This window comes from Herpailurus yagouaroundi, unplaced genomic scaffold, assembly GCF_014898765.1.
Source record: "Herpailurus yagouaroundi ecotype Mexico unplaced genomic scaffold, PumYag 162, whole genome shotgun sequence".
NCBI lineage: Eukaryota > Metazoa > Chordata > Mammalia > Carnivora > Felidae > Herpailurus > Herpailurus yagouaroundi.
In genome coordinates, this window is record NW_024412403.1 from 73039541 (window position 1) to 73055298 (window position 15758).

The 15758-nt window shown below is 36.4% G+C and overlaps 1 protein-coding gene and 1 pseudogene across 1 annotated transcript in view; one reads left to right on the plus strand and one right to left on the minus strand.

Annotated features, from left to right (window-relative positions):
- PIGX (phosphatidylinositol glycan anchor biosynthesis class X) overlaps positions 1 to 15758 on the plus strand; it is a gene marked incomplete at its 5' end in the record, with an annotated part of 31791 nt that overhangs the window by 12385 nt on the left and 3648 nt on the right. The window contains 3 exons of the mRNA XM_040484868.1: positions 4024 to 4165; positions 13061 to 13274; positions 15312 to 15412. Coding sequence (XP_040340802.1) covers positions 4024 to 4165; positions 13061 to 13274; positions 15312 to 15412 — 457 coding nt within the window. The remainder of the gene's footprint in view (positions 1 to 4023; positions 4166 to 13060; positions 13275 to 15311; positions 15413 to 15758) is intronic.
- Positions 146 to 982, minus strand: LOC121036393 (ras-related protein Rab-5A-like; annotated as a pseudogene).

Here is a 15758-nt window from a genome sequence, read left to right on the forward strand (position 1 = left end):
CCCCGCGTCAGGCTCTGGGCTGATGGCTCAGAGCCTGGAGCCTGTTTTCGATTCTGTGTCTCCCTCTCTCTCTGCCCCTCCCCCGTTCATGCTCTGTCTCTCTCTGTCCCAAAAATAAATAAACGTTAAAAAAAAAAAAAAGAAGCAGAAGAATATTCCAGCTAGCTCAAACTGGAGGTTTAATTACTACGACACTGACTCCTGGTTGGCTGTGTGAGTTCAATAAATTCTGCTGCTCTTCCTCTGGCAGAATTTGCTCCTGGATTTTGTGGTCCATTATTTCACAGATTTTTTGCTATTACTGTATATATTTCATTTACATTCATTGATGTTTTAGCTGATGTCTCCATGAATAATAATTTTGTCATCTGCATAGGACTGTGCTTCCTGGAAATCTACAGCTCATTTATTCTAGGTCAGCTTTGTTTCCTGGTAAAGCTATGACAGTGTTAGGACTTGCTTGCCTCTGAAGTTCTTTAACCCAGTTTTTTGCTCTTGCAAAGAACTCCTCATTTGAGATCTCATATTCAAGTCTGGCTACCTGTGCTTCTCTGTGGTACATTGGTGCTAGGCTATAGTATGATTCTTGACCAGCTGCGTCCCCTACTTCAGACTTCACAGTTGTATTATCAAGCTAGCCAATTTGGGTTACAGAAGCAGCCACAGCAGTATTCTCTTGAAATTCATGAAACTGGCCCTTCACAAAACAAAGAACTAGGCTTGATTTGCCAAGGGCAGACTCTTCCAGAAGTACTAGTTTGAACTGGCATATTGTATCTACAGTATTTGGCCTGTTGGGTCTTGTTGCTCCTCCATTAGCCATGTCCACATTTGAAAGAGGCCCTAATTTCAGTCTCCTAAATGAATTTCCAGGATGCAGGGTATCCATTTTTTTCTTTCTGGTGGTAAAGAAACCTGAGACTACACATGTAACTGTGAAGCCAAAGCTTCCTGGCAGCAGATCCCAGGCAGAGGCAAAGGAGGAGACTGACCCTGAGGCTGTGGCTTTGGTGAAGGTGGTTTCTCCTCCTCTTTTGATTTCTAACTCAATTCCCTGTGGTTAGAGACTATACTCAACAAGATTTCAGTCCTATGAAAACTTCTAGAAACTTCTTTTATTGCCCAGCATATAGATTTTTCTAGTGCAGTGTGCTCTTGTTTGGTAGAACAGTCTATTAATGTCAGATAAACTTGATTGAAGATTGTGAATGCCTTCTATATCCTTACTGATTTTCTACTTATTCTATCCATTATTGAGAGAGGGGTATTAAAATCTCTGGCTGTAATTGCAGATTTGTCTATTTATCCTTGAAGCTTTACCAGTTTTTGCTGTGAAGTAAAATACATGAACATTTTGAAGCACTGTTTTTAGATGTTTTATAGCACATTTAGGATTATTATGTGTTCTGAGGAATTGATCCTTTTATCTTTTTGTAATGTCCTTCTTTATCCCTGACAATATTCCTTGTCCTGAAATCTGCATTTTTGATGTTAATATAGCAATATTTTTATTATTATTATTTCACTATTTTTATTATTAATGTGTGTCTTATAGATAGCATATAATTAATTGTTGCTATTTTATCCAGTCTGTCAATCTCTACATTCTAATTGGAATGATTAGACCATTTACTTTTTTTTTTTTAATGTTTATTCACTTAGACAGAGTGTGAGTGGGGGAGGGGCAGAGAGGGAGGGAGACATAGAATCCGAAGCAGGCTCCAGGCTCTGAGCTGTCAGCCCAGAGCCCGACACGGGGCTGGAACTCATGAACTGTGAGATCATGACCTGAGCTGAAGTTGAACACTTAACCAACTGAGCCACTGAGGAGCCCCTAGACCATTTACTTTAAAAAAAAATTCTTGGGGTGCCTGGGTGGCTCAGTCGGTTAGGCGGCCAACTTCGGCTCAGGTCATGATCTCGCGGTCCGTGAGTTCGAGCCCCGCGTCGGGCTCTGTGCTGACAGCTCAGAGCCTGGAGCCTGTTTCAGATTCTGTGTCTCCCTCTCTCTGACCCTCCCCCGTTCATGCTCTGTCTCTCTCTGTCTCAAAAATAAATAAACGTTAAAAAAATTTTTTTTAAAAATTCTTAAGTTTATTTTGAGAGGGAGACAGAGAGAGAGTGAGCACACATGTGTGCTTATGTGAGCAGGGGAGGGACAGAGAGGGAGGGAGAGAGAGAATTCCAAACCGGCTCTGCGCTGACAGCACAGAGCCCAACATGGGACTCAATCCCACAAACCATGAGATCGTGACCTGAGCTGAGGTCAAGAGTCAGAAGCTTAACTGACTGAGCTACCCAGGTGCCCCTGGACCATTTACTTTAATATAAATATTTATTTGCTTGGTTTGGTTTAACCCTACCCATTTTGTTACTTTTTTTATATTTGTCCTAGCTAATCTTTTCTCTCTTTCCTTGCCTTATTTTAGATAAATTGAATATTGTTTAAGCATTCCATTTTATCTCCATTTTTGGCTTACTAGCTATACCTCTTTCTTTTTCTAATTGGTTGCTTTAGACTTTATAGTGTACAATTTCAGCTTATCATAGCCTACCTTCAAATATTATTCCACACTAAGAATAATGTCTGAATCTTAGAACCGTTCATTTCTTTCTCCTCTTTCTCTTCCTTTTTTTTTTTTTAATGTTTATTTATTTTTGAGAGAGAGTGCGCACACTCAAGCAGGGGAGGGGCAGAAAGAGAGGGAGAGACACAGAGTCTGAAGCAGGCTCCAGGCTCCAAGCTGTCAGCACAGAGCCTGTCATGGGGCTGGAACTCATGAACCACTAGATCAAGACCTGAGTCAAAGTCAGACACTTAACTGACTCAGCCACCTAGGCATCCTGATATGAGCATTTTTGAGTGTGTGGATTTTATCTTCCTTTGAAGGGCATTGGGCTTATTTTTTCTATTAGCAGTTAAATTAACTTGTGTATCAGCTTGATCCTCTTAACCTTTTTTTGTATAGCTCTAAAATTAAAGTGGCCTTTACTGCAAGGCTAATTTAGCTGCAAAGGCCTTGCCGTGTTGGTATCTTTACCAAAAGCTATGGTCTCTGTACTTTGGTTGGTTGGAAATGCAGATTTCTCCCAACTTGTGTGAAATTTTAGAATTTCTGATTTTTCAGTTCCCTGGTTATTCTTTGCCCAGTCTCGTGGAATTACACTTTACTCACGCTTTTCTTAGTATTCAGAAAAAACTCAAAGGGAGACCAATTCAGATTTATAGAACTCCTACGTAGTACCGTCCTCTCTGGAATTTAGCACCTTATCTTCCAGCTACTTCAGTCTCCCTTAACTTGTTGTTGTTGTTGTTGTTGTTTAAGTTTATTTATTTTGAGAGAGAGAGAAAGAGAGAATTCCAAGTAGGCTATGCACTGGCAGCGCAAAGTCCAACGTGGGGCTCAAACTCACAAACCTTGAGATCATGACCTGAACAGAGATCAAGAGGTGGACGCTTAATGGACTTAGCCACCCAGGCGCCCCTCCCTTTACTTCTATCTCTGTTTTATAATTTAAGCAAAACCACTGTGTTGTGCTTTGGGTTTCCTTCCCCATACTTGGTCCAACATGTGCCTTCAGACAGAAAGCTGGGACAATTATACATTTAGGTTTATAATCTACTTCAAATTAATATTTGTATGTGGTATGAGTTTGAGATCAAGGTTCATTTTTTTTTCTGTGTAGATTTCTTGTTTCAGTACTATTTGTTGAAAAGACTCTCCTTTTCCTATCAAATTATATTGGCACCTTTATTGCCTATAAACGTGTGTGTCTGTTTTTGGACTCTATTTCTTTCCATTGATCTTTGTTTTCATACTAATACTGTACTGTGGCTTATGACATAAATTCATGAACGATCTCATGAGTGGTTCTGACATGATATAAATATTTCATTTGACTTTATGATTTTCTGAAAAATGAATTTGAAATGCAGTGTTTTTACTAATTCGAATGTAATGTTATGCTATTTCATTTAACAATTGAATGGAGAGATTTATTTTAAATGTACTTATCTTACAGAGACCTCTTAATAAAAGTGAAATTTGGAGAAAGCCTTGAGGACTTACAGACCTGCCGACTCTTAATTAAACAGTACATTCCATCAGGACTTTTTGTGGATCCATATGAGTTGGCTTCATTACGAGAGAGAAACATAACAGAGGTATAACTATTAGAGAATTTTTTTGAGAGAGAAATTATTTTAGGGATGCTATAATTTGGATTAAGGAAAAATAATAGACAAAGCAACATTGTACTCTTTATTCATTTTGTTAAAGCATATAAAGTAATTTTTTTTAGGTAGGATAGGAATATTCTTTAAAAAATAAGTGATATGTGTCAAGCTTGTCAGTAATAAACCAACTAAACTGAACTAGTTAAATGCTTTTTGTCAGATTGGCTCCTAGTTTAGTGACTATTATATGTTTTTGTGAAGATTAATGATTAATAAATACTGCTTCAGCATTTAACAGTATCGTTAGAGTAACATATACCCCAACATCTGTATAATTCGAATGTGGGAGGAAAAGAAGCTGATATTTATTGGATATCTATATGCCAGATATCTTCTTTTTTTTTTTTTTTTAAGGAAGCAAGGTATGTTAAGGATTAGAGAAAGATGATGTCCCATACCTTCTGCACAGATCAATCTTTATAAAAACCCTAGAAGTATTATCTTTCCACTTTATAGGTAAGGAACCTGAGGCACAGAGAGGCCAAGTAACTTATCCAGGATCACACAGGTAAATGGAAGAGCCAAGAGATAAATCCAGGATTGTCTAATTGCAAAGTTGTTGCTCTTTCCAGAAATGAATCTTATTCCTTAGTTAATGGTTTCCTTAACTTTTGGTAAGAATTACTTGGGGCTGTTTTTTGTGCAGATTATGTCTTTCTGGGAAATCTTAATTCAGTAGATCTAGATTGGACCAAAAATCTGTTTTTAACAACTCAGATGATTCCTATTAAGAAATTTTGGGAAATCTTTGTTCGTAAGATTATAATCTCTATATAAATATAGAAAAGGTAAAATAAATATACTATACTTGGAGTCATATATAATGACATTTTATTTCTAATTGTGGTTTAGGCCAGTTTCTTCATCTGTTTTAATTACTTAAATTTCTTCCTGAATAGGTAATTATATTCTCATGGTTCAATATTCAGCAGGTATGAAAAGGTGTATAATGATGAACTTCCACCTCTCTCAGCCCCCATTCACGAAATTTCTTCCTGTGTTCTGGTTTTTTTGCACATATATAACAGTTTAGATACACATGTTCACATATATGGCAGTGTCAGTACATATACACATGTGGAAAGACCTCATTGCTTTTTTCCTCATCTGTTTCCTTCACTGAGTCATGAATTTTGAATGAGGCTTTTGAAATTTTAATAATAGGTTTCAAATTTAAACGCGATTCTTGGCTTGTAGTGACATGGATTGGAATCATATTTAAATTTCCGTAATAAAATTGCCTACCATGTTTTAAGAAAATGGAATTATTTTTGCACAGGAGTGCCCAAAAAGAGGTCATATGCACACCCTCTTGGTAGGGATGAGATTGGGGTATGTGCAGATGGTTGTAGCAAGAAAACTGGGCAGGAACAGGATGCCACTCGGGATTGATTGACAAGTTTCTCTTTATCTTGATTTTCTGTTTCCTATTTTTTTTTTTTTTTTTTTTTTTGGAGAGAGAGTGAGTGAGCTAGTGGTAGAGAAAGGGAGAGAGAGAGAGAGTCCCAAAGCGGGGCTTGAGCTCACCCCAGGCAGGGCTCGAGCTCACCCAACATGGGGCTCAAGCTTATGAACCATGAGACCATGACCTGGGCCAAAGTCAGATGCTTAGCCAACTGAGCCACCCTGGTGCCCCTTGTTTCCTAATTTTCTAATCCCTAATTATAAGACTTTTAAGTGAATTTACTATTTCATTTGGCAATTTCTAGAAAAATAGATGTATCGGGGCGCCTGGGTGGCGCAGTCGGTTAAGCGTCCGACTTCAGCCAGGTCACGATCTTGCGGTCCGTGAGTTCGAGCCCCGCGTCAGGCTCTGGGCTGACAGCTCAGAGCCTGGAGCCTGTTTCCGATTCTGTGTCTCCCTCTCTCTCTGCCCCTCCCCCGTTCATGCTCTGTCTCTCTCTGTCCCAAAAATAAATAAAAACGTTGAAAAAAAAATAAAAAAAAAAAAAGAAAAATAGATGTCTCATTTGTGACACATAGCTAATTGGAAGTTGATTTCCTGATATATGAGATGTTATTTCCTTCTGCCTAGCTGGGTTGAGACTGTGGCACAATTATTTGTGCAGAGAAACTCTGTCACAAGAAGTGGTATTAAATGATGAGTATAACTGGATAGAAGTTAATTTATATGTAGTAAATGATCAATGCTTATATATTTAGATAGAGATCTTGACTGTTCCATGAGATAAAATGTGTGACTGCAGCAAATAGAACAGTGGGTTCAAATTAAATGAGTGATGTGTGGCAACAAAATGTTTTGTAAGGAGTTTGTGATGGTTTATCAGCAATTTGAAAATAAAGACAAGCTTTAAATAGGTACATTGGATAAGGCACATCAAATGAATCTCATTTCATTTTTAGATAGGGCTATTAGATGTACTTAATCAAAATCTCTCACATTCTTTGAAAACAGCATAATATTAGATTGAAACATATGAAATTGCTGTTCTTTAGATCAAAATGGAAATGCTGTGTTTTTGAAATCATAAGTTTTAATCAAAATATGTAGTATTAAGTTCTATGCCCTGACCAAGTTGGAGGACAGCGACCAGATATACTCTCTCATGTGAAACAACCAAGAAGTAGACAAAATATATGAAATGATGGAAAAGATCATTGACTATCAGACAGTGAGGGCAGTGATATGTGAAGTAATTGGGCAATTAATAAGGTGAGCTTTACAACCATCCCAGCTTATTGCTTTGGAGAGTTTTCAGACTATAGTATAGGGAGCAGGAACCCAAGCAGAACCTGGTAGACTTCTTGAATTGAGGAGATGAAGGTGAGATTCTGAGGAGACCGAGGTCAGCAGAATTCACAAGACAGCATGGTAGAGAGGAGAGAATTGCATAGAGACAACTCCAGAGATCCATAAAAGATTCTCCTCAAGTACATAGTTGAGTATTGATTAGTGCATGCATGTGAGGAAACTACTTGCTGCTGGGGAAAGAACCGTATGAAAAAATTAGAGGTTATAGTGTCTGGTACTCACATAAGACCAGTAGTAGTGTCTGCTCCCAGCAACCAGGCTAGGAATAGCCTCCTGATTCACTGGGCATTAGTAGAGTAAATAGAAGAAATTTTACTCAGTAGTGGGAGATACTTAGCCCTAGACTGAACATTATGGCAGTTCTGTTTAATAAATCTTAAAAGCAAGACCTTCAGAAAACCAAACTGTTTGTACGTGACTTTACTGCATACAAACAAAACTCAAGAATACTTATAGGAATACAGAAGTATCCAGCACCGAATAAGATCAAAATCACAATGTCCTGATTCTAATAAAAAATTAGGAGGTATGAAAAGATGGGGAAAAATATGACCTGTAATGAGATAAATGAATCAATCAAAACCAATCTAGAACCGGCCCAGATAGTAGGATTAACAGACAGGACATGAAAACAGTTATTATAACTGTATTCATATGTTCAAAAAGGTATGTAGAGACGTGGAAGATATATAAGAGGGCAACATTGAACTTGTGAAGAAAGTAATGGCATTCAAAGATTGCAGAAAAATTAATAAACTTGAAAACATAGTAATAGAAACCACAAAAAATATAAAACAGATTAAAAAATAGAAATGTAAAAAGTAAATGGAGCAGTAGTGAGTTGTGGGACAACTTCAAATGGCCTACTGTCCCTGTGATTGAACTATCTTGAAGGGAAATCTCTACCCCATATTCCTTGCAGCATTATTTACAGTAGACAAGCTATGGAAACAACCTAAGTGTCCATCAACAGATGAATGGATAAAGAAAATACACACATACACACACGCACACACACACACACACACACACACACACAATGGAATGTTACCTATAAAAAAGAAGAAAATCCTGCCTTTGCATCAACACACATGAACCTTGAGTGCATCATGCTAAGTGAAATAAGTCAGACAGAGAAAGACAAATCTCACTTATATGTGGAATCTCAAAAAAACTGAACTCAGATTGGTAGACTGGTGGTGGTTGCCAGGAGCAAGAGTGTGGGAGGAATAGGTGAAGGTGGTCAAAGAGTACAAACATCCAGTTATAAGATGAGTAAGTTCTGGGAACTAGTGTAGAGTATGGTGACTGTAGTTAACAATAATGTATATTTGAAAGTTAACAGAAAAGAGTATACTTTAAGATTTTTCATTGGGGGCGCCTGGGCTGGCTCAGTTGGTACAAAATGTGACTTTTAAGTTTATTTATTTTGAGAGAGAAAGAAAGCGTAGGTGGGGGAGGGTCAGGGAGAGGGAGAGAGAGAATCCCAAGCAGGCTCGCACTGTCAGCACGGAGCCCAACTCAGGGTTTGACCTCATGAACCATAAGATCATGACCAGAGCCAAAGTGGGATGCTTAACTGACTGAGCCATTCAGGCACCCAGGAATAGATCATTAAAAAAATGTATGGTTAGAATTAACATCTCAGTGTCAGAAAAGTATTATACCTTTAATTTTTATAAAGTTTTACATTTGTAGATTGTAGAAGTTGTTCAAAGCCACCACTTACTATGCCTTAATTGAGAAGTTTTTTTGAAGAGCTCTAGTTCATGAGAGAAAGATATGGCAAATGGTATTGATATGGCACAATTTCATAGCTTAATTCACTTAACTTAGCTGTAGTGGTTTGTGACATATGTAGTCACATGACAACACTCAACTATTGTCATGAAAGAGTATAGATCCATGTCTGTTAACCAGTGTATACTCCTTTTGGATTAATGTTTGATGTATAATTTCAGTTTTTGGATAATACATTATTGCTATTTTATCTGCAGTGAGAATGGAATAACAAAATATTTTTTGCAGATCAGTATATAGTCACTAGGCTTTTGGGGGTTGCACTGATAGTTTAGGCACATATTTGGGAAATCTAGCATCCAGCCATTGTCCAGATTACTTTTGATTGTCAGGTTAAGATATCCAAAAATATTTTTCTCTTGTTTTACATCTAAAGTGATATACACACTTCCAGCTGTCTGAGGTTTTGGTTACCTGTCAATGCATGTACCTACTTGTACAATTTTTTCCCCTTCCCTGTTGTAGGTAGGTTTTAAGAAACTCCTAGCCCAAACTCCTAAATCACCTCTAAGACCTCAAGTTGTTGTTTATGGGTTAGCTTGTGTTGATTCTTAATTGATCTTGGTTTAAAATGGATTTAGGTCTTTGTTGAAGTTCGTGTAAAAAAAAAAAAAAGATTCTCATTCTAAGAATTGAGATACAATTCAAATCACAAAATTCACCCTTTTGAAATATGCAAGTTAGTAGTTTTTAGTATATTCATAAAATTGTACAACCATCACAACTATTCTATAATATTTTCATTATTTTCCAAGAAACCCTTAGAAGGCTAACTTTTGAGTTTCAATGCCTAGTGTAAAAGTTTTTGAACCGTTTCCAAATAACTCTTCAACCAACAGAGCCCTCTCTGAAGGCCAAATTGTTATTTCTTCCTGCCTCATTTTCATTATATCCCAGTTTCAATGCACGTTTTAAAAATTCTCAATTTGGAGAACTTACCATATATTTATTTCTATGGGAAAAATAATAAGTAAAAAAGCAATATTTAGAGAAGTTGGAGATCATCATGCCATCATAAATTCTAAGTATCACAATCAGGAATATACTTTATATCAGTTTTACTTATTATGCTTAATTTTCAGCTACAGGCATATCTCATTTTACTGTGCTTCACTTTATTGTACTTCACAGATACTGTGTTTTGTTACAAATTGAAGGTTTGTGGCAACTCTGTTCAAGCCTATCAACATCGTTTTTCTAACAGCATTTGCTCACTTCATGTCTCAGTATCACATTTTGGTAATAATATTTTTAACTTTTTTATTATTATATTTGTTATGGTGATCTGTGATCAGTGATTATAACTTGCTGAAAGTGTAGATGCTGGTTAGCATTTTTTAGCAATAAAATATCTTTAAGGCATGTACATTGGGGTTTTTTTTTAAGGCATAATGCTATTGCACACTTAATAGATTACAATGTAGTATAAGCATAACTTTTATTTGCATTGGGAAGCCAAAGGATTCATTTGATTTGCTTTATTGTGGTGATCAAGAACCAAACCCACAGTATCTAAAGAATGGCTGTATTAAATATTAGTTTTTTTGTTTAGTTTAACCTAATTGAATAAGGGAGTCCTTGTGACCTGGCTTTGAGCCTTGGCTCCTCTACTTATTCTTTATATTTTTTATTCACTCAGATACTTTGTTTGCTCATTTATATAATAAGGCTAATAGTTCCTACCAGATAGGGTTCTTGTGAAAATTAAAGGAGATAATGTATATAAACCACTTAATGAAATACCTGTCAACATAGTAACTACTCAAAGAAAGATATGTTTATTATTATCATGTCATACATACATAAAATAGATAGAAGGGGTGCCTGGGTGGCTCATTGGTTAAGCATCTGACTTTGGCTCAGGTCATGATCTCACAGCTCGTGAGTTCAAGCCCCGTGTCAGGCTTCGTGCTGACAACTCAGAGCCTGGAGCCTGCTTCAGATTCTGTGTCTCCCTCTCTCTCTCTATCCCTCCCTCATTTGCTCTGTCTCTCTCTCAAAAATAAATAAACACATTTAAAAAAATTTTTTTAAAGATAGATAGAAAATAAGATGTTCATAAGATAAGATAGAAAATTTTGGGCTGTTTTTTTATTTACACTTAGTTGTATCCAAGGAGAGTTCATTAATAAATTTCTAGCAGGAGGTCTCTAGTAATATTCCTTAGGACTTTGCTCTTGATCCTCCTGGTCAATGTTTTTATCCTTAAGTGAAAATACAGAAGACATAGTTACCAAATTCATAAATGTTACATAAATGTTGGTTGACAGGTTGAATTTCAATTAAATCTCAACATCCTGGAAAAAATAGACTGTAGCCAGGAAGATAAAATTTAATAGAGATAAATCTAGTCCCTTCATTTAGTTAGTAATAAGTCAATTATTTGAAAAAATAGTATGGGAGTTTCTTGAATGTTTTTGCAAAATTTTCAAATGAAAGATATAGGGACGAATAGGTGGAGCACAGGGTCAGCGAAACTACTTTGTAGGGTGCTGTAATGGGAATTTATGTCCTTTTACATTTGTCAAAACACATAGAATCTACAACATAAAGATTGAACCCTAACTTAAATGATGGACTTTAATTTGTAACAAATGTACCATTGTAACAAATGTACCATACTAATGTTGTCAATTGTAACAAATGTACCATACTAATGTTAATAGTAGAGAAAACTGTAGGGTGGGGGGTGATACATAGAGATGCTGTATTTTCTGCTCTGTTTTCCTGTAAACCTGAAACTGCTCTGAAAAATAGTCTTAATTTTTTTAAAAAGTACATATATCTTCTATATATGGATATATATCTCACTGAAATAAGGCTGCTAAAATAATCTTACAATTTTTGACTGAAAGTAATATTGCTACCAAATACCCTGAGTGTTTCTAAAGGTAACTAATATGATGAATGATTCGGAAACCATATCATGAGAAACCAAGAAAGCTATGAATGTTTCTCTGAGGAGGAGAAAATTTAGTGGAAATGTTTGAGGGACCCTTAGTGAAATAGGGAACAGTTTTATTGTAGGTATTGTAAGCAAGGACAGTTGTGAATGTTATATACCAGAGCATCAAATTTCTACGCATAAAAAAGGAATAACCTAAAAAAAAAAAAAAAAAAGAAAAGAATAACCTTTTAACAGTAGATAAAATGAGATGACTTAAAGCAATAAGCTTCCTTTTAGTCATTGAGAGTATTCAAGCAGTGACTGGATCCTTGAACAATGCTCTCATTGGGACAGTGGTTTAATTTGATCACCTTTAAAGTTCATTATGACTCATAAGATTATATAACTCCTTGGCTTTTGCCAGTGAGTTGTTTTTTTCTTATTCCTGTGATAATCAGAGAAGGAAAAACATGTGAAAAAATAAAGTACTTGGTGCTTCCATCAAACAGGAGAATTAGGATGTTTGCCATGATGGGAAGAAGTTAATTCTGTTTTTTTCTCTGAGATGTATCTGGGCTTCACATAGAGAATCTAGAGACAAGTTGTATGTGTGTAGGTCTGTACACACACATACACACACACTCACAGATTATGTATAGAGTGCCTATATATGTGTACATACATGTGCATGTGTATATATGTGTTTATACATAAATGTGTGTGGATGGATATTTAATATATACACACACAAACATTATAATTCAGGACTAATTTCTGCAACGTATGCATTTTTACTTTTGGTGTAGAAGATCTATTTTAAATTGTTTTTTACCATATTTTTTTAAAGAAGCATTTACTATTTTTCTATTAACTTTTTATACCAAATATGGAAAGAGTGCTGACCTTTGCTTTGACTTCCTGACCACAGTACTCTGTCTTACTCACTGCCATCTTAACTTCTCTGAAGAACAGGAAATTACCAGAATGATAGCAATCATTTCAACCCAATACTGGGTTAACTGTTTTTGTCATAGTTTTCATATTTATTAAATGCTATATTCCCAGAATTTCTCTTTTTTTGGTACCTGTTTTGTCACCCAAGCAAGGTTGATAAAGAAACTACAAATAAATAATTTTTATTATGGGGAAAGTTCACACCCTAGAGTATAATTTCCTCAGTTTACTTTTAGTAAACAAACTTTTAGAGCACATCTTGTGTTTTGCGGATGGCATGGAATGGAAATTGTTTATAAGGGGGGGATTAGACATTTCTGTTCATCTGTATAGCAATCTTCTGGTTTTATTTATTGATCTTCCTCATTCATTTCTTCTTCTGGATTAATATTTGCTGTTTTTTTGACAGGCAGTGATGGTTTCAGAAAACTTTAATATAGAAGCTCCCAATTATTTGTCCAAGGAATCTGAAGTTCTAATTTATGCCAGACAAGATTCACAGTGCATCGATTGTTTCCAAGCTTTTTTGCCTGTGCACTACCGCTATCATCGGCCACATAGTAAAGATGGAGAAACCGTTATTGTGGTCAATAACCCTGATTTACTAATGTATTGTGACCAAGGTGAGGGTTGCAAGTCTTTTCTGAAGGTTGAAAATAAAAGTAAAGATGTGGTGGCAAGTCTGAAGTCAAGGGCAAGGATGACAAAAGCATGTTTCTTTTTTCTTTTTAATTTTTTGATTGTAAAATAAACCATAGATATAGAAAAACTTCACAAATAAATAGTAAATTATTATAAGGCAAATACCCTTGTAATTACCTCCCAGGTCAAGAAATAGAACTTCACTAGTCACCCTAGCAGCAGCTCCATGTGTCCTGTCTCAATCATTGCTTCCTCCTTTCCTCTAAAACTAACCTACTATCCTGACTTTTAGTCACTTCCTTATGTTTCTTTATACTTTTTTTTCACCCAAGTGGGCATTCTTAGAGAATAAAGCTTCATCTTTTCCATTTAAATAAATGTATTACCGTTAAATCTCTTAATTTACAGATTCCTCCTCTTTCCCTTTCTTTTTTTGAAAATTCCCCTTTTGAGGAGCACCTGGCTGGCCCAGTTGAGCGTGAGAGTCCTGATCTCAAGGTAGTGAGTTCAAGTCCCATGTTGGGCATGGAGCCTACTTAAAACAAGAAAAATAAATAAATAAATAAATAAATAAATAAATAAATAAAAAAGTTAAAATAAAATAAAAATTCGCCTGTGGAGAAACCTGGATTTCTCATAGTTGGGGTTTTGGTGATTACACATTACACTCATGCTGTTCAGATGAACAGCCTCTATTTCCTGGAAGTTGGCCACTGGCTCCAGATGTGTGATCAGATTCAGCTTTGATTGATTTGACAAGACTATAGGTGGTGGTGTGTTCTTGTATGATTAGGCATATAATGTCTAGTGTATTTCTTTTTTCAGCCATTGATCCTCTGTCCCTTTGCTGCTTTCTGTTTCTTCATGCTGATTTGCAGGACTTGCAGCTATTGGTGTTTTGTATCCACTTGCATGGATTTGTGTATTTGGTGGGGATACTTTATCACCTAGTTTTGTTATAAATGTTGGCCATGACTTTTTGGTTTGGGGAATAATTTTTCTTTCTGTTTTACGTTAAAAAAATTTTTTTAAGTTTATTTTTGAGAGACAGAGCACAACCAGGAGACGGGCAAAGAGAGAGGGAGACACAGAATCCAAAGCAGGCTCCAGGCTCTGAGCTGTTAGCATAGAGCCCAGTGCGGGGCTCAAACTCATGAACCATGAGATCATGAGCTGAGTTGAAGTCAGGTGCTCAACCGACTGAACCACGCAGGCGCACCAGCTCTTTCTGTTTTTATGTGTGATTTGTGTGAATTAAAACTATGCTTTCCCCATTTGCAGTCTTCCTAGAATCAAGACTTTAAGAAGCTCCTTTCAGATTTTGGCTCTTTGTGTCTCCAAATTTGGGTTGATTGCAATATTCACAAATTAGTAGCACTAAAGACTGGGAGATTGGAAGTTTTTAATCCTACTCTGCTGCCATCAATCATATTTTTCATGATGAAAAAATAATAAAGTGTTCAATTCTGCTAAATTTGTTCATCCAGCCTAGCTTGCTTTCTTTTAATTACTCTAAAGTTTGAAAAAGTGCCCTTTTTAAAAAATATTTATTTATTTTTGAGAGAGAGTATGAGAGTGGGCAAGAGCACATGTATGGGGAAGAGGCAGAGAGAGCATGGACAGAGGATCCAAAGTGGGCTGCATGCTGACAGCAGAGAGCCCGATGTGGGGCTCAAACTCATGAACTGTGAGATCATGACCTGAGCTGAAGTCAGACACTCAACCAACTGAGCCACCCAGGTGCCCCTACATTAAAATTTTAAAATGTGGTACCTACTGTAATGGGATTTGTTAAGAAGTCATGCTTAACTTCTGTACAGTCTTAGTAATTTTGTAATTCCTTAGCATCCATGTAGAGCAGGCTCCTAAAATAAAACAGCATGTGATAGATGGATTCAGGTCATGTACATTGTGTATTAAAAGTTTGAATACTGATATCTCAACATGAAAGACTGGCCTCACCTCTATCTAGTCCAGATGCAGGTTTTCTGATATAATGTTCTACCATTTCTTCTCAGAGTTTCCAATTTTGAAATGCTGGGCTCAGTCAGAAGTGGCCGCTCCTTGTGCTTTGAAGAGTAAGGATATCTGCCAATGGAACAATATGAAATATAAACCAGTGAGTTAATAATTTATGTTGTTTTTAGATCATGCTGCCTCATTTAAAACTCATAATGTTTCTGCCACATTTAAAGGATTAGCATTTTATATTCTACCATAGAAAGCTGTGTTTGGTTGTTCTCAATGTTTCTTTGCTACTAGTGGCAACAGTGGTTCCTCATTAGAGCCAGAATCATTTAATTTGGGGGCCAGATATTAACGTTAGTTCCATGCCTCATTGGTCCAGAGTTTAAGTATAACTAATATGCTTCTTTTTTAATGTTTATTTATTTGGAGAGAAAGGGGGGAAGGGGGGAGAGAGAGAGAGAGAGAGAGAGAGAGAGAGAGAGAGAGAGAGAGAGAGA